The following is a 20165-nucleotide window of genomic DNA, read 5'->3' as shown; positions in this document are numbered from 1 at the left end:
ATATAAATTATGTTTGCTACCTGATACTGGTGTAGAACTGGTACCAAAGAGATTACTCGGCAACAACTCAAAGTTAAAATTGTGTTTGATGGACTTCCTTTTCTTACTTGAGAAACCATGAGAGCACTCCACTGGCAGTTTACGTTTAGCATTTGGTGTCAGAGTCACTGGCGACTCAGACGGCTGGGCTGAAAAAAAAAGTCCATTTATTGTTTCTCCCATGAAATAAATAAAATAAATAAAAAAGCTTTATAAATTTACTCATAAAGCTGTTACTAAGGGCTAAACAATGAGTTGATATGTTTACATGATCAAATCTATGATATATAACTAAACTAATTCCATGCAATTCCATAAAATAAAAAGGCAAATTGCCAAGAGGCAAGATTCTTAAAACAGTAAAACTTAAACCAAATAGACTAAAAGATGCATATAATCCACATTAAAAAATATTAACATAAGGAAGAAAATTATAATCAAAGAGAAAACAAAAACCTAAATATCATTTTTGCTTTTCATTGTAACTGAGTATTAACCAGTTAATTTATTCTATCTGGAAAACAAAGAAAAATGATTATATTGTCTGTTACTGGGCTGAACAATTTCAGCCGCAAGCAAACTAAGATTTTAAAAATGAAATACACTAATAAACTTCTGATTCTAAAACAAAAATAAGATTGAGATATTTTTACATGTTGAAAAGCATGATTTAGAAGATTAAAGATATAACAGCCTAAAAAGAAATTCTTAACTGTAATTTGGGATTCATTATAGTCCATGTAATTAGCATGTCACAGCACAGTATTATATTACAGTATCTCCATTTTAATATTGGATTTGATTAAACCAAAATAACTTAAAAATTTTCATTTAAATAAATAAATACAAAACCTACTGATTCTTTCTTGTTGAGGTGTAATAGATGGTGTTCTGTTATATTTAAGTTTATTTAGTGCTCCACTGACAAAATCTGAAATGCAAGGCACACAGAATCATGTAATCAGTTATAACTTAATAATTACAATTACCTATCTTTCACCAATAATTCATATTAATATTTGTGGTCTTCTACATCTAAGTTTGTATCAACTTATATGTTTTTAAAGTCATTCAAGTTATTGAAAAGGAGTTATTTCAAAACAGGATAATTAACTAAGAGATATATTTTTCTTCCATTACACTTATATTCTCCTATCTATCTCAAAAGAAACAGAAGATATACAATACCGAATGCAATGTAAAATGAGTATTTATGATGTACAGAAAGAGTACAGAAAGAGTACAGAAGAGGAAAGCATTACTTGGAGATGAAGGGAGGAGGACATGGCAACCAGAGAAAGAGCTTTGCAGGATAAGCAAAACCTGGTCTGTGTTCTGAACAGTGATTTGAGGCTATGTGAATAGCATATAAAGGGCAGGTACATAAATACAGTATTTATGTATGTATACTAGAAACCAGTAGTTTGGTACTGTTAGAGGAAACAGTGAGCAGTGGATATGTTAAGAGATAATCCTTCTATATTAGAAGAACAGGGCTTGTGTGTCATTTTGAAAAACTTGAACTTCTCCAAAGGCTAAGGGGAGCAAAACTGATCTGCATTTTAGAAAACTACTCTAGCAGCAGTGTGAAAGTCAGACGGAAGGCAGCAAGCCTCTTTGGAGACAGGTGAACTAGCTGAAGGTTCTTCTAAGTACATTACTAAGTCATTCAATAATTATTTAATTTGTACCTACAATCTTTCAAGTACCATACTAGCATTAGATATACAACAACAAAACAAACATAATTTTTCCCTTTATGGACTTATTCTGAGAGGAAATGAACAATAAATAAGGAAATACATAACTACATAATGAAAAGTGTGTTAAGTAGACTAAAGAACAAATATAACAGATTTATACTGGGGAGTCAAAGGTGTCCATAAGGAAGTGGTTTTTGAGACCTGAAGAAGAGTGGAAATTAGCCAGGCAAAAGCTAAAGGTCTACACAGAGGCAGGAACAGTGGAAAACAGACGCAGAAAGAAAGGTATTAAGGAGATTAAAGTTACAAGATTTGGTGAGCAGTGTGAGCTGTGGGGAGGAGGAAAGAGTAAATGTCATATAAAATTCTGATTTTGATGACTGAGTAGACAATGGTGCCACCAAAAGAAAAAGAAAATGATGAAAGAGTTAGACGTGGCTATGCGACACTGAGATGGATATGAATCCATTTGTGGAAAGAGCTGGCCCAGAGAAGTAGACTGGGCAGTCATCAGCCCAGAAATGGTAGTTTTTAAAAATGAAAGTGAATGTCCCTGGCGGGAGAACTCAGTTGGTTAGAGCATCATCCTGAAGCACAGAGGCTGCCAGTTGGGTGCCTGGGCTGGGCACATACAGGAACAAATCAAGGCTGTTATCTCTCTTGCTCTTAAACAACAAACAAATATAAAAAATAAAAATGACATTGAATGAAATAATTTAAAAAGAGGACAAAGAGTAAGATCATCAAGTATGAAAGAATGAAACATTTAAGAGGTGTTTAGAAAAATCTCATTAAAAAATGAGACAAGCCTGACCTGTGGTGGCGCAGTGGATAAAGCATCGACCTGGAAATGCTGAGGTTGCCGGTTCGAAACCCTGGGCTTGCCTGGTCAAGGCACATATGAGAGTTGATGCTTCCAGCTCCTCCCCCCTGTCTCTCCCCTCTCTCTCTCTCTCTCTCTGTCTGTCTCTCTCCCTCTCTCTCCTCTCTAAAATGAATACATAAAATAAAATAAAAAAATTAAAAAACTAAACAGAAAAATGAGACAGAAGGAATTGTTTAAAAGGTAGGAAATCCAAGTGGCATGGGAGGTTTCCTTCGTCTCTCCCCTTGAAATCTGAACAGGTATAACTCAGTAAAGGAACCCCACCTCGGTGTACAGGTACACCTAAAAGATCCGCACATTGAAACAACTAAAGGTGGGCAGACAGGTGGGGGGAGGACAAAGCTCTGCAGCCAAGAGCTCACAGTGGGGCTCCAGAGAGGGAAGGGGTGGAGAGATTCGGTGGGCACTCTCACAACAACTGTAACCACGGCTGAGTGCAACAACCAGGGCAGCAGATACAGCTCTGGGACATTGCTGGTTCTCCCATGGTCCGCATTCTAGGCAGAGAAACAGAGACACAAAGCCCTGCAGTGCCGCAGCCTCCCAGAACTTGCCTCCCTTCGCCCTTGGTGCTGCGGTGCAGCATACATCAGCAGCATACCTGAGAACTGACACTAAAGAACCACTGTTTTCCAAGCCAAGGGAGTATGCCGTGTCTGGTCCCCAGAAAAGGCACAGGGGAAAGCATGTGGAAGCCCCAGGTCACCAATGCCAGAGGGGAGAACAAAGAAGACAGCTAGGCTCCCCCAGCCCACCACATCCCCAGTATCATGGCTACACTGACGACAGCCAGCATCAAGCCGGGAGTTAGCAGTGGGATTTCAGAGAGCTAAAAACTGCAATTCAGAGCCACCTACTGGAAAATAATAGAAAGACCTCTTGGAAAGTAATCTAGAAATAAGAGCCACTCACACTAATGCCTAGACAGAGGAAGAGTCCATGGAATACCATGAATAAACCAAGTTCAGGAACGACACAGTTCAGGAAGAAAATTAAAAAATCTCTAGAAATCAAACTTAAGCCCGTGCAAACGATATAAAACGACAAAGTATTCAGAATTGGTGTTTAGAAAATACTCAATGAGAAGCCAGGAAACACTGATAGGTAATTTAATATACTCAGAAAGATACTTAACAAACAAAATGAATACTTAACCAAAGAGATTGAAACTTTTAAAAAAACAAACAGAAATTCTGGAGTTGAAGAATTCAATAAATGAGATCAAGAATAAACTAGTGAGCATAGCAAATAGAGCTGACCAGTTGGAAGAAAGAATTAAGAGATATTCAAGATAGAAATCTAAGATAATGCAGAGGGGAGGAGACTCAAGGAAAACACACACACATACGAAAGAGCTCTATGAGAATTAGCTTTCTACACCAGAAAGACCAATATAAGAATAGACAAATCAGCAGAAGAAAGGGAGAAGGGAACAGGAGATCTATTCAAACAAATAATTGATGAGAATTCTCAAACCTATGGAAAGAGCTAGATCCTGGAACCCAAGAAGCAAACAGATCCCTAGTTACCTCAATTCAAAAAGGCCTTCTCTAAGACACACTATATTAAAACTGTCAAAAATTTAATGACAAAGAAAGAATACTCAAGGCAGCTAGAGAAAAGAACACATAAAGGAAAGCTCATCAGGTTATCATTAAATTTCTCAGCAGAAACTCTATAAACCAGATGAGAGTGGAACCAAATATTCCAAGTACTTAGAGAAAGGAATTACATGCCAAGAATAATATATCCAGCAAAGTTATTGTTTAAATATGAAGGAGAAATAAAGACTTTTCCAGACATGCAGAACCTAGGGGAATTTATCACGACAAAATCCCCATTGCAGGAAATTCTTCCTGAAACAAAAAACAAAGCACCACATAACTATGAGTAAGATCTCCGACAAACTTGCAGCCAAAACAGAAATAATTGGTGACGACAGATACATAAAAAGAGAAAGGGTAAAGGCTGAAGTAGCAAAGGAGGATAGAAGACAGAGCATTCCTAAAACAAAAGACGACTGTATACATGAAATCTTCTCAATAACCCAATAGCAACCACCCACCCAAAAAAATAAAACAAAAAACCAAAACAAAATACTGAGATACATAGCTTTAAAAAAAGAGAAAACACTGCTTGGCCTGTGGTGAAGAGAACATCAACCTGGAACACTGAGGTCACCAGTTTGAAACCCTGGGCTTGCCTGGTCAAAGGTACATATGACAAGCAATCAATTAACAACTAAAGTGAAGCAACTATGAGTTGATACTTCTCATTCCTCCACCTCACCCTGTAAAATTAATAAAATCTTAAAAAAAAAATAAAAAGAGGAAATGGAGAAAAAAAAGTATGGAATACCACCAAACAAAAGCAACAAACAGAAACACACACACAAAAAGAGCCAGTTGAGCCACAGAGCTACCACAAAACAAAAGATAAAATGGCTAGAGGAAATTCTCATGCCTCAATAATTATCATAAATGTCAATGGACTGAACTCACCAAAAAGAGGCGCTAAATTGTAGACTGGATTAAAATACAAAACCCAACTATATACTGCCTTCACATTAAGACACATTTAAGCTGCAAAAACAAACTTAGGCTCAGAGTGAAAGGGTGGAAAATAATTCTCCAAGCAAATAACTTCCAAAGAAAAGCAGATATAGCCATACGTATAACTGACAAAACTGATTTCAAGACAACAAAGGCAACAAGAGACAAAGATGAACATTCTATAATGATAAAGGGGACACTACATCAAGAAGATCTAACACCTCTTAAGATATATGCACTTGCCTGACCAGGCAGTGGTGCAGGGGACAGAGCGTTGGGCTGGGATACAGAGGACCCAGCTTTGAAATCCCAAGGTCTCCGGCTTGAGCGTGTGCTTATCTGGCTTGAGCATGGACTCACCAGCTTGAGCATGGGGTCGCTGGCTTGAGCACGGGGACACTGGCTTGAGCATGCAATCATTGACATGACCTCATGGTCTCAGGCTTGAGCCCAAAGTCACACTGGCTTGAAGCCCAAGGTTAAGGTGCAACAAGGAAGAATTGATGCTTCTCATCTCTCTCCCCTCCTGTCTGTCTGTCCCTATCTGTTCTTCTCTGTCTCTGTCACACAGAAAAGATATATGCACCTAACCACAGAGTACCAAAATACATAAAACAACTACTAAAAGAACTATAAAAAATATAGACCAAAACACAATCATAGTTGGGGATGTTAATACTCTATTCACAGCTCTAAACAGATCACCCAAACAGGGAAATCAATAAAGAAGTATCAGCCTTAAATGACATATTAGACCAAATGGACATAACTAACATTTACAGACCCCTTCATCCTGGAACATCAGATTATTCATTCTTCTCCAGTGTACATGGAACATTCTCAAGGATAGTCTATATGTTGAGTCAGAAAAATAGCCTCAACAAATTCAAGAATATTGGAAGTAAGGAAATCCACAAAAATGTGGAAATTAAACAATAAACTTCTAAAAATGGACTGGGTTAAAGAATAAAAGGAGGTATCAAAAGATACATTAAGACAAATGGGAATAACAATATGACATATCAAAATTTCTGTGATGCAGAAAAAGCAGTAACTTTATGTCATTACAGGCCTATCTCAAGAAATAAAAGAAATCCCACGTAAATAACCTAATGTTACATCTTAAAGAACAAGTAAAAGAATAAAGACAAACTGAAGTCAGCAGAAGAAAGAAAATAATAAAAATTAGTGAAGAACTGAATGAAATAGAGAACAAAAAAAAAGAGCTGGTTGTTTGAAAAGATTAATAAAACCAACCAACTTCTGGCTAGATTCACTAAGGAAAAAAGAGAAATGACTCATATACAGGCAGTCCCTGAGTTGCCAACACAACAGATACGTTCTGTAGGTTTGAAAATGTTCAAGTATTTATACACTCAGAAAGGTAAAAATAAATACTATTTTATAAGAAACATCTAAGTTGAATTTAATAAGTAAATGTGACAACTTACAAATTCAACATAAGAACCAACCTATAGAACCCATCTCCTTTGTAACCCGGGGCTGCCTGTAAACAAAATCAAAAATAAAAGAGGAGAAGTTACCACAGACATCAGATATACAAAGGAACATACTAGAGTACTATGAAAGACTATATGCCTCCAAATTCAATAACCTAGAAGATAACTTCATAGAACTATACAATCTTCCTAGACTGAATCATGAAGAAGTGGAAAATCTAAATGGACCAATAAACAAACAGTGAGTAAAGTAAAATAACCATGAAAACCTCCCAAAAAATAAAAATCCAGCACCAGATGGCTTCACTAGTGAATTCTACTAACATTCAAAGATTTAGTCCTTCGCAAACTTTTCCAAAGTACTGAAGAGGCAATAACTTCCTAACACATTTTACGAGACCAACATAACCCTGATACTAAAACCTGGCAAAGACAACACACAAAAAAAGGAAACTACCATATCACTGATAAATACAGATGCAAAAATCTAAACAAAATACTAGCAAGTAGAATACAACACTTTAAAAAAAATAATATACTACGATCAATTGCAATTCATACCAGGAGCACAAGAATGGTTCAACATATGTAAATCGATCAATGTAATATATGACATCAACAAAACAAAGAACAATCATATGATCCTATCAATAGATGCTGAAAAGGCATTCAGTAAGATACAACATCCATTTATGATTAAAACACTCAGTAAAATGGGTATAGAAGGAAAAGTGCCTTGACATAATGAAAGTCATATATGACAAACCCTTACCAATACCATATTCAAAGATAAAAAACTGAGAGCTTTTCCTCTAAAATCAGGAACAAGACAAGGATGTCCACTCTTACCACTCTTATTCAACATAGTTATAGAAGTCCTAACCAGAGCAATCAGGTAAGTAGAAAACCTCAAAGACTCCACCAAAAAACTAGCATACTAGAAACAATAAACAAAATATAATAAAGTTGCAGAATACAAAATTAATATACAAAACTCCACGACTTTCCTAGATGTTAACAATAAAACCTCAGGAAAAGAAATGAAAAATGTAATTCCTTTTACAATTGCAACAAAAAGATAAAATACCTAGGAATAAACTTAACAAAGGATGTGAAGGACCTATATACTGAAAATTGCAAGGCATTATTAAAAGAGATTGAAAAACACACAATATGGAAAGATATTCTGTGTTCATGGATTGTAAGAATCAATGTAGTTAAAATGGCCATATTACAAAAAGCAATATACTGATTTAATTCAATCACCATTAAAATGCCAATATCATTTTTCAAAGAAATAGAACAAAAAAACCCATCAGACTTGTACAGAACCACAAAAGACTGCAAATAGCCAAAGCAATCCTGAGGAAAAAGAATGAAGCCAGAGGTATCACACTGCCTGACTTCAAATAATATTACAGAGCTACAATAATCAAAACAGTATGGTATTAGCAGAAAAGACACACAAATGATACAGAATAGAGAGCCCAGAATAAAACCACAGGTATATGGGCAAATAATTTTTGACAAAGGAGCCAAAAACACACATGTAGAAAAGAAAGCCTCTTCGATAAATGGTACTGGGAAAATTGGAAAGGCACATGCACAAGAATGAAACTTGACTACAGTTTGTTCCCATGTACAAAAATTACTTCAAAATGAATCAAAGGCCTAAATACAAGATATAAAACAATAAATTACATAGAAGAATACATAGGTACTAAACTTATGGACCTTGGCCATAGAGAACATTTTCAAAGGCAAGGGAAATAAGGCAAAAATAAACAAATGGAACTATATCAAACTAAAAAGCTTCTGCACAGCAAAAGAGACTGATAACAAATCAAAAAGGCAGCCAAACAAATGAGCGGTGATATTCACACATAACAGCTCTGGCAAGGGGTTAATATCCAAACTACATAAAGAACTCATAAAACTCAACATAAACAAACAATCCAATTAAAAATGGACAGAGGACCTGAACAGACACCTCTCCCATGAAGGCATAAAAACATCCAACAGATATATTTAAAAATGCTCATCTTTACTATCTATTTGAGAAATGTAGATCAAAAGTACAATGAGATACCACCTCACACCTGTTAGATTGACTGTCATCAACAGATAGGTAGTAACAAGTGCTGGAGAGGCTATAGAGAAAAAGGAACTCTCATTCACTACTGGTAGGAATGCAAACTGGTACAGCCACCATGGAAGACAGCATGCATTTTCTCAAAAAATAAATAATAGAGTTATCATATGCCTCAGTATTCCTTCCATTGGGTATATGCCCAAAAGACCTGAAAACATTTGTTCACAAAGACACATGCACCCCATGTTCATCACAGCATTATTCACGGTGGCCAAGACAAGGAGATAACCAAAGTGGCTTTTGTTTGAGGATTGGATAAAGAAGATATGGTACATATATACAATGGACTACTACTCAGCCATAAGAAATGACATATTACCATTTACAACATGAATGAACCTTGAGAACATTACACTGAATGAAGTAAGTAAATCAGAAAAAGCTAAGAACTATCTATGGCTGGTGGCACAGTGGACAGAGCATTGTCCAGGAGTGCTGAGGTTGCCAGTTCAATCCCATGGGTGTCAGCTTGACCCCAAGGTTGCTGGTTCGAACCCTGGTCAGGACACGTATGAGAAGCAATCAATGGGTACACAACTAAGCAGAACGAAGCAATCAATGGGTACACAACTAAGCAGAACGAGTTGATGCTTCTCTCTCTCTCTCTCTCTCTCTCTCTCTCTCAAAAAAAAGCTAAGAACTATATGATTGTACTCATGTGCAATATAAAAATGAAACTCCTAGACATAGACAATATAAAAATGAAACTCCTAGACATAGACCCCTCCCAGAGGGAGGGGTAGAGGGGGCCAATATATGGTGATGGAAGATGGTTTGTTTGGGTCATGGGCACACAACGCAATATACCACAGAGATGTACACCTGAAACCTATATGGTACTATTACCCAATGTTGGCTCATTAACTTTAATAAAAATAAGTAAAATTTTTAAAAAGGAGGCAGGAAAACCATTAAAGAGTAGTATTAAAAACAAAAACAAAAAATAAGGAATAGAAAAAAAAAATCAGGAAGGCAAAGAAATGTTAAGTGGTCAGAGGTTCTCAATACAGGCCAAAACAACATACACTGAATTTAGCTACTAGGAAATTGTGACTTCAATAGGAATACTTTCATGAAAAAATATGCCCCTAATTTTCATTCACACTGAAACACAAGTCTTTTAAATATGTTAATTTACCTGATTAATCACTAATTACCACTCAAAATAGTTATTTAAATTCAAGCTTAGCTATAGCCCACTTATATACTGAGAAATCTTAACATTCTCAAGTGAAGTATATACAAACCAGAGAATACTGAAAACATCAATGAAGAGCCAAACATAGGCAATGCTTTAACTCGCAGCCAATGGCTAACCAATTCAACCTTCATGAAACCTGGATAGATAAACAAGGTTAATATGGGAGGGGGAAAGAAAAAAAGGAAAAAGAGAAAAGAGAGCCACAGCAGAAGAAACAACAAAGCCACGACCAAGAGTGAAAGCACCCGATTAGACCAGCACATCAAAATCAGGAGGAAGAAAGACAAACTTTTTTCTCTATAATCTGAAACCATCCTGACTGCATCACTGAAAGTCCAGGCCAACTCTCCAGAGAAAGGAAAAGTTATGTCCCAATTCCTGTAACAGTCTCATGAGCTGACTGTATGTATTTCAGGAAGTACCACACTAAGAAGGACATCATATTAATTAAATCAGCTCAGCACTGTGTTACAGTCCATGAAAGATAATTTGTTAGCACAAAAACAATAGAGAAGCACACATACTCAAATAAATACACATGCAAGAATGGGGGAAATGGGAAAATTATAACAGGTCAAATTCCTCTTGCTTAAGAGTTTGCTCATGGAATTAAGTGGATTCTGGAGCAATACAACTGTCATATCTAACATAAAATTAAGCTAGAGTAACTAATTCATAATAAACAGCAAAAAGAAGTTCTAGAGATTGACTATACAATGTGAATGTACTCAACACTACCAAAGCGTACACTTAAAAAATAGTTAAGATGGTAAATTTTGTTATATTCCACAATTTAAAAAGTTAAAAGATTCTTCAAACAAATGCAGTCAGATCACACTGATGTTTGTAGCATTTCAAAGTCAGATGCTAAAAAAAAATGCTTGCTATAACACAAAAAATATAAACACTGATGTTTTAGAGCTCCTGAGCAGTTTCACACTGCTAATGATATTCATGTATTTCACGACACTTGACAAATACTACCATAATCTGTTTGAATAAATACAGTACCTCTGGGTTTAAGCCAAATATTATTAACTCAACTAATTGTATTCATTCACTAGTTTACACCTATTCAGGAAAAAAACACTGGGCTGGATACAATGGTGTATAAAACATGATGTCTACTTTTAAAGAGCATTAAATATAATAGGTAAGAGAGTCATGCACAGGGAATAAATATAAAACCAGATGAAAACTACCAGAGTCTACAATCTTATAGAATGTAGAAAAAGAGATTTCCCCACTAAAGAAAGGGAGGAGGAAGCTTGTTTGACAAGACATTTAGGCTGAATTTTGACAACTGGATATAATTTGAACAGCAAAAGCAGATGGAAGTATAAATAGTATCAATAAATAGTATATGCAGAAGAAAGTGTCAAGAAAACATAGAACACAGACTACAGTACAGATTGCATGAAGGAAAAACAGGAAACAGTACAAAGGCATGCTGAAGCAATCCTGTGAAAGACCTGTGTCAGTATCAATGCAAGTTTCTGAAGGGTATGCCTGTGAGATACATGATTAGTTACACATCAAGAATGTCAGCTTTAGGCCCTGGCTGGTTCGCTCGGCGGTAGAGCATTGGCCTGGAGTGTGGAAGTCGGGGTTCGATTCCCAGCCAGGGCACACAGGAGAAGCACCCATCTGCTTCTCCATCCTTCTCCGCTCTTTTCTCTCTAGCTCTCTCTTCCTTACCCGCAGCCAAGGCTCCACTGGAGCAAAGTTGGCCCGGGCGCTGAGGATGGCTCCATGGCCTCACCTCAGGCTAGAATGGCTCCTGCCACAACAGAGAGATGGCCCGGATGGGCAGATCATCGCCCTCTGGTGGGCATGCCAGGTGGATCAAGGTCAGGCGCATGCGGGAGTCTGTCTGACTGCCTCCCAGCTTCGAACTTCAGAAAAATACAAATAAATAAATTAAAAAAAAAAAAAGAATGTCAGCTTTGACAGCAATGGCAGAACAGATTCAAAGAACCGGCACAAAAACCAGGAGATTCTTAGAATAAAAATGCAGTAAACACTGCAGATAGAATCTTACTGAACCTGAAAACTGGGAATGTAGCTGGTAAGAGTTAGGCACCAATGGCTTAAAGTCCAAGGGATTAGAGAATGGCAGTGCTGTTTATAGGAAAAGCACTATAAACTGGTGAGCCTAAAGCACCAAGGAAAAGTAGAAGTGAAGGTGTCTGCCTAGAAGACCTTTACTAAAATGGAACTGATGTGGTTAAATAGGAAAATTGTTATTAAATAAAAGTTTATATAAACTGTTAAAATAAAGTGAAATTGACATTTGCAAGATAATAGTGAATGATAGAGATCCAGTGTTTATTTAGATAACTGAAATATAGGAATGAATGAATTATAAAGGGAAACGGTAATAAAGATATCTGTGTCTGAGAATAGCTACCTTTGGGGTAGGAAATTTAATGGGTTGAATTGTGTGCTCCAAGAAATGTTTAAATCCTAACTCTCGGTACTTGTGAATGTGTCCTTATTTGTAATAGGGTCCTTGCAGCTGTACCTTGTTTTAAACCATTCAGTTTGTGGTAGCTGGTTACAGTAGCCTAGGAAACTGACACAGAGGCATAAGAGATATCTACAAAGGAAGCAAAGGAGAAACAGAAGGCGGCAATACATAAACCAACAGACTGAAAAGAAACGAGATAGTTAAGAACAATTGGTTCCAATACCCAAAAGATAAGAAATTTTCTAAGACACTTAGGAGGTATAGCCACAAATTTCTTCATCAAGGACAGAAGTCTTACAATTGATTTCACCATGATGAAGCTCTGGGTCATTTTGATTCTTCCTTGGTAATGTTCATTATTTAATTCATATTCCTAACTAATTCATATCTTTTTCAAATCATGGTCTCACACCTGGATTACTGTCACATGTGTCTGACTATTCTCCCTACCTCCAAGTCTCAATCCTTCAAACCAGACAACTTTCTAAAATATTTTAATATTATGCCTCTTCTCGTAAATCTTCAGTGGTTCTCCAGTACCTAACTTAATATGCTAATTCTTTAACGTGACACTGAGCTCACCATAATATCATCCTAATCCTTAGGATGAATACTTCAATCAAGCCATGCTGGTCTTTTTACATAAAGTAGTTACTTCTTCCTTAAATCTTTTTTCATAGCATTCTTCTCATCTAAAGTAGGATATAGGCATTCTTCAAGAAGGTTCAGTTTAACCTATTTGAAGAGCCCCTGACATTACAACCCTGGGAACTTTTCTTAAACACATTTGTTTGTGCTCAAGATCTAGCACTTACTATTAGATTGCATTATCATTTTTACTTTTCCATGAATATCCATGTCTTTCCAACTATGCTGTAAGCACCAGAAAGGCACACACGATAGCTTCTCTTCTCTATGTTCAAACGCATTTCACATGAAAGCAAACTACTGTACCACCACAAAACAGACTGTCAGGCTTACCTCCTACACTTCGTCTTCGCTTTCTCTTACAGTCACCAGGAGTTTCATATTCACCTTCTTCAAAGCCTCCCACTGATGGAGTAGCACAGAGACCATCAATACCCAACATAGCTGGAATCTTTTCCAGGATAAAATCTGGAACATGCCCTAAAGGAAAATGTTTACAATTAAGATCTTTCTTCTACTCCCCCTTGAAATGTTTAATAGCATACATCAACCTTCTTAACAGTTGTCCTCCCAGTTCACATGGAAGAAGCTCGAATCTCCTTCATTTAAACAAATCCCATTACTTAATAATGCAATCACATCTTACCAATATCTGATGCATAATCAATAAAAGTCTGTACTACTGCAGCCTGCAATCGGAGCTTTTTTTCTGTGTTGGCAGACATCTTTTCATGCCCTCCATTTGTCTGAAGAAGGTTTGGGGCAAATATCACTGCAAGATTGCTGCTATCCATCTTATTCTCACTAGACCTTAAATAAAAAAAGGTTTTATGAGATGGCACCAAAGAGAAAAATTAAGAGTTAAAACAATGTATTAAAGTACATTTTGAAGACCTCTTACTTTACCAGTCAAAATACAGTTACTCTTCATCTACCCATCTATATGACTGGCTTGAAATAAAACAGAACCAGAAATATACAGCTTCTATGTGATTAAATTTACATCATAAAAATCATTCAAACCATGGAGTCCACACTTTGTTTTTCCCACACAAATTGAACATGTTTGATTTTTAAACCCGCACACAAAATATGAAGTATTAAAAGGCAAGACATATGTCTAGAACAAGCAAGCGCTCTGACAGAAGGGAGAAGGGACAAATTTGAAAAGCAAAACACAGATATTTTAAAACAGTAATCTGAAACCAGTGGACAGAGAATCCTATAATCACCATAAGACATTAAGGCATTCATGATCACTCTATGACAAGTAAATCACTTGATATACTGTTTGTTTGTTTTTAACTTATATAGGATAGACTTCTTTTAATTTATTTTTATTTTTACAGTGACAGAGAGAGAGACAGATAGGGACAGACAGACAGGAACGAAGAGAGATGAGAAGCATCAATCATCAGTTTTTCATTGCAACACCTTAGTTGTTCATTGATTGCCCTCTCATATGTGCCTTGACCGTGGGCCTTCAGCAGACCGAGTAACCCCTTGCTTGAGGTGAGCCTTGCTCAAACCAGATGAGCCCGCGCTCAAGCTGGCAACCTCGAGTCTTGAACCTGGGTCCGCCATATCCCAGTCCAACGCTCTATCCACTGCGCCACTGCCTGGTCAGGCTAGGATAGACTTCTTACAGTAAGGAAATGTTTTCAGAAAATTTTTCATTCCAAATGAAATTTATTATCTATGAGTATATCCCAATATAAACTCTCATTTCCCAAACTTTTAATTACTACTTACCTAAGAGAAACATTCCTGAGGAAGTTAAAGAAGTATCTTAATACATCAATAGTCTGGTCAGGCATAAGACAGGAGACCAACAATGTAGCTTTCTTCTTTTCCTCTGTTCCTAACTGTTGCGCTTTGAAAAGAGCTTCATGCAAATCTGCTGGGAGAATGGGCTCAGGCAATTCCCTAAAAAACTGCTTAAGAAGTCCTGCAATGTCACAGGGAAGTGCAGAAGATAGGCCACTTTCACCTTGATCCAGTTTATTCTGAAATAGATAAAATAATCTTGAGCATTTGGGGCTTTAAAGTATATTGCAAATAGTATACCCTTTGTACACTTTAAAGAGCTTTCCTTTAATAAATTTTTTTTAAATTTTAATTATCTCTCCTTTTTAGAAAGCTAAAAACAAATCTTAATTTTTTTCATTTATAGGAACAAGAACCATAAATTTGAAAACACTCTAAACCTTCAATGTCTTATATAAATAGCTTGATTGTGGTGATCATTTCACAATGTATATGTAAATCAAAACATCAAGTCGTAAATCTTAAATGCATTTTGAATCATACCTCAATAAAACTGAAAAAAGCATTATATAAATTATAAACTCTCTTCTGTAAAAAGTTTTTCTGCCAGAAAAAAAGCTATTTGTAAATTTAATTTCTGTCAATAATTCATGTAATACTTTTTTTTTTTTTTTAACAGTCAGAGAGAGGGATAGACAGGGACAGACAGACAGGAACGGAGAGAGATGAGAAGCATCAATCATCAGTTTTTCGTTGAGACACCTTAGTTGTTCATTGATTGCTTTCTCCTATGTGCCTTGACCGTGGGCCTTCAGCAGATCAAGTAACCCCTTGCTCAAGCCAGCGACCTTGGGTCCAAGCTGGTGAGCTTTGTTCAAACCAGATGAGCCCGCACTCACGCTGGCGACCTCAAGGTCTTGAACCTGGGTCCTCTGCATCCCAGTCCGACGCTCTATCTCCACTGCGCCACCACCTGGTCAGGCTCATGTAATTCTTCTAAACAGTTCAATCACAAATAGCAAATCAAAGTGGTACAAAAGAAAGATTATAGTTCAAAAATATGCTTACCTTTAGTGCTTTTAGACGAATAACAGATCCTGATTTCCTAAAAAGCCCTTCAGTATGAATATGCTCTTCTAGAAATGTGCAAGCATCAACCAGAAAACTGAAAGAGAGAACTCTTTTCAGGTGGCAAGATAACCATCTTCCTAAAATCCTATTATTCTGCCAAAGTACATGAAAGAACCAGGCACTACACCCCTTTCAGAAGCTCTGATGCCATAAATCCCAATATATAATAAGAGTACTTGCTTCCTAAATTCCTGTCTAGACCCATCTTTTCACCCATGACAACTTCAATGAGCCCACTCAATTCTATTCTTCTCAATCCTCCATTTCTCTATTTCCACTCAGAGAACAAGATTTTCTTTCGCATTACCTCTACTCTATTCCATATCACAGTATCTACTCCACCCTCTCCAGACTCATCCCCAAGACTCTAACAAAACAACTCTCATCAGTCACCAATGGCCTCTTCCTTGCCAAATCCATGGCAAATTCATTTCTTAGTCTTGCCTGTATTACCAACTTTAACACACTCGACTACTCTTAGCTCATCTTAAAAATATTTTCTTACTCTTCTGGCTTTCCTACTGATTCCCTGACTGCTTCTGCTCATGTTTCTTTTCTGGATCCTCTTTTTCTGCCTGACTTCTACATAGTATGACCCAGAGCTCTAAGGCCTCATTCTTTTCTTCATTCTCTCTCTATATGTGATCTTGCACAGCATATGCAGCTTAAAATATCTACCGTCTACTCTACTACATTTGCCCCAAAATAAGGCAAGGTTTTTTTCTCATTACAACATTACCTCTCAGAGAAGTCAATTATATCCCAGTCATTATAACCCTTTTCATATTTAAAGCTGTGTGCACTCAATTTTTATACTGAACAATTTTTAACAATCAATGTTAGCTTTAGTTGCTTAGTTAACAGCTGGTGCCAACAAATTAGAATGGATGGCAGCTATAAGCAACTGAAAGTTACACTAGTACACAGTAGCTGAATATCACAGACAGTAACTGACATAAGTTTTTTTGTTTTGTTCTTTTTTTTTTTTAATTTATTTTAGAGAGGAGAGAGAGAGAGAGAAAGGGGGGAGGAGCAGGAAGCATCAACTCCCATATGTGCCTTGACCAGACAAGTGCAGGTTTTGAACCAGCGACCTCAGCATTCCAGGTCAATGCTTTATCCACTGCACCACCACAGGTCAGGCTGTTTTGTTTTCTTAAGCAAGCAAAAAAGTTATGACAAAGATGTAACCGTTATTCCTGGGAATATGACTTTGCAATTTCAAATGTTGAAAATATAAACAGACCTTTTATAGGTTATTTAAAAAGAAAAATATTAAGTGGTTACCTTATTCATTACTAAACCTTAAAATTCAATCCTGGGAATGAGTACAAATTAAAGTTAATAAATGAACAAATATATAGTGATGAAAAATGATTTGACTTTAGGTGATGGGCACACAACACAATCAACAGTTCAAACGCTATAGAAATGTTTACCTGAAACCTATGTATTCTTATTGATCAATGTCATCCCATTAATTTAACCTCTATATGACAAAAGTTTATTTAATTTAATTAATTTATTTTTTGGTGAGGACAGGTAAGGACAGACAGAAAAGGAGAAAGATGAGAAACATCAGTTCTTTGTTGTGGCACCTTAGTTGTTCATTGATTGCTTTCTCATATGTGCCTTGAATGGGGGGGCTACAGCAGACGGAATGACCCCTTGCTCAAGCCAGCGACCTTGGGTCCAAGCTGGTGAGCCTTGCTCAAACCAGATGAGCCCGCGCTCAAGCTGGCAACCTTGGGGTTTTGAACCTGGGCAGTTGATGCTCTAGCCATTGCGCCACTGCCTGGTCAGGCTTGACAAAATATTTTTAAATAAAGTTAAAATATGTAGTTCACAAAAACTTTTTTACATTACTATTGAGAAATGAAGTCATTTACAAGGTCAAAACAAATGTGTGGGTCTATTTATTTTTAAACACTGAAACACCATTTTGAAGTATTTATTCATCATTTCAAACTTTGCTTACCTTGGAATGTGTCCATATTTTGGTACAACAGAATGGGGCAATGCATTAAAAGATACTCCAAATATTTTACCCTAAAATGACAAATTTAGTTACTATCTAATACAAACATGAAGCATAATGTAAGTTTTCTTAAACATTAGGCAAATTAAAAACCTCAGGAAATAAAAAGATAGAATACAGAGGTATCATCTGAAGCCTATTTCTAATGTTCTGTCAAACCTTCTCATCTACTAATTAACTTAGAAAATGTACTGGTTCCCCTTGCCCCCTCCCGCCCCTTGAAGTCTTACTCTACAACCGTGATATAGTCTACCTCTCCTTTCCCGTGTGCTACTTGTTCAAAATATGGTAAATTCGCAATATCTGGGAATATTTTTAATTGTCACAACTCGGGGATGGTTCTAGTGAGAAGTCAGAGGTGCTGGTAAACATACAATAATGCACGCGATAGCTATATGCCCCGCTACCAATTATCTAGCTTAAAATGTCAAGCTGCTGAGGCTGAAAAATCCTGCAGTTTCCTCTCAATGCCCAAAAATCCCTGTAAAGAATCAAAAATATCAGTCTTCAAATTTCAGCTATTGGACATTTGGGTTGAATTAGACACACTTAACCATATCTCCTTGGATCCACATAGAATGAACATTTTAGCAAGACCTGGTAATGACAGTACAGAGTGTTTTGTTTTGTAAGCTAAATCTTCCTCAGAACTTACCACTACTCCCGTGGCTGCTGCTTCGGGTCTCCTGCGATCGCACTGCACGCGGCCACCTTTGACCTTGATGCCATAGACAGCCCGGAGCTGCTGCAACAGGGCCAGCCTCACCAGCCTCGGATCCCACATCCCGGATACGTGGCCCTGTCTCCGAGGCAGGATCCCAGTCCTGAACCTCGTTCGCCACCAAGTCTTCCAAGTTCCGAACACTCTCAGGTTTGCGTTCTGCTTTCTGATCACACGTACGGCACAGCCCCGGCCCCCAGCCACTTCCTCGGCTTGCTCCTCTATCCACTTCCACCAACCGTCTCCTCTTAACCCGTCGCTCTAGCCACACCTCTCCTTTCTTTCACTTAACCGACCTTCTTTCTTGTGGCACGATCCTTTCAGCTACTTACACAGACCTTCCTTCTTTCCCCCTGATCCTTTCGGTTCCTGGGACCAACGCCCGTTACTAGCTTCTCACCATTTCCGGCCAAAGATCCCCTTTCCTCCCAACCTGACTTTGTCCTCGTCTCTCTCTAAATTAGGACAAGTTTTCTAGCCCCTCCTGCGCCCGCAGCGTCAATTGACTGTTGTTCTCCTGCCCGAAACCCCGCCCTGGCCCAGCCGCCGGACCAGCCGGCTGCTCAGGCGCCCCTTCCAGACCCGGTCCCCGCCCGGGCTGGTCACCACCGTCACCCCGTTTTATAAACTGCTCCTTCCTGCCCCCATTAGCCTGCCTGCGGCTCCTGGCCCGCACATCTTGGTGCGCTCACCGAAGCCAGAAACCTCTCCTCATGCTTCTGCCGCCACCACCGTTTCTGCAGACACCTGGAGAAGCGGAAGCCGCGGAGCCTCAGTTCCAGCCCAAACTCAAATGGCAGCGCCAAACAGCATTCCGCTCTCTGATTGGCCCGCTCCTCTTTTCAAAATCAGGACCCCCGAGGGTGGCCAGATGCTGCCAGTCTAGAGAGATGGGAGCAAAGGGTGGGAGGGGGGGCAAAGTTAAAAAGCATAAAAAGGAATATAGTTCCACTTGCTCCTTCCATACTTTTTAGAGGAAACTATTCTATAAAGAGTAGTTTAATACACTTGGCCTGCGACTAAGACTTTTATTCGGGGAAATGTGGTAGACATCTCATTCTCATCCCCCCCTCCCCCCCCCCGGAACTTAGATGCAGCTGAAGGCCCTCTTACAGAGAACGGCTTCTACGGAACCCGAGTTGGGACCGGTTGAATCAGGATTCACAAATGCTGATTTTAGTAACCGTAATCCAGAGCTTTTGGCGGAATTTTTTGCTAGAGAAATTGGTCCATGTTTGGAGGACGGATGGTGATGCTCAAATCTTAGCTCACAGGTAGTTAAATATAGCGAAGAAAGCCTGTTATGAGAAAACAGTGCCGTAGGAATGCGAAGTCCATGTGAGGCGGCTGCTGCAGATACTTGTTTTGTGGGATTTGGAGTGAAAATACTGGAGAGG

The 20165-nt window shown here is 38.0% G+C and overlaps 1 protein-coding gene across 2 annotated transcripts in view; it reads right to left on the bottom strand.

Annotated features, from left to right (window-relative positions):
- ARHGAP11A (Rho GTPase activating protein 11A) overlaps positions 1-19544 on the bottom strand; it is a 28600-nt gene extending 9056 nt beyond the window's left edge. For both annotated transcript variants that reach the window (XM_066277215.1, XM_066277216.1), the window contains exons 1-8: positions 18703-19544; positions 17988-18058; positions 15947-16043; positions 14864-15117; positions 13758-13921; positions 13445-13591; positions 896-970; positions 21-188 (exon numbers count right to left, since the gene is read on the bottom strand). In XM_066277215.1, coding sequence (XP_066133312.1) covers positions 21-188; positions 896-970; positions 13445-13591; positions 13758-13921; positions 14864-15117; positions 15947-16043; positions 17988-18058; positions 18703-18831 — 1105 coding nt within the window. In that variant the 5' untranslated portion in view covers positions 18832-19544. The remainder of the gene's footprint in view (positions 1-20; positions 189-895; positions 971-13444; positions 13592-13757; positions 13922-14863; positions 15118-15946; positions 16044-17987; positions 18059-18702) is intronic.
- Between the last annotated feature and the right edge of the window lie 621 nt (positions 19545-20165).

This window comes from Saccopteryx bilineata, chromosome 4 (assembly GCF_036850765.1).
Source record: "Saccopteryx bilineata isolate mSacBil1 chromosome 4, mSacBil1_pri_phased_curated, whole genome shotgun sequence".
NCBI classification, from domain to species: Eukaryota; Metazoa; Chordata; class Mammalia; order Chiroptera; family Emballonuridae; genus Saccopteryx; species Saccopteryx bilineata.
Note: the sequence above shows the minus strand (reverse complement) of the source record. Positions and strands in the feature narration are given on the sequence as shown.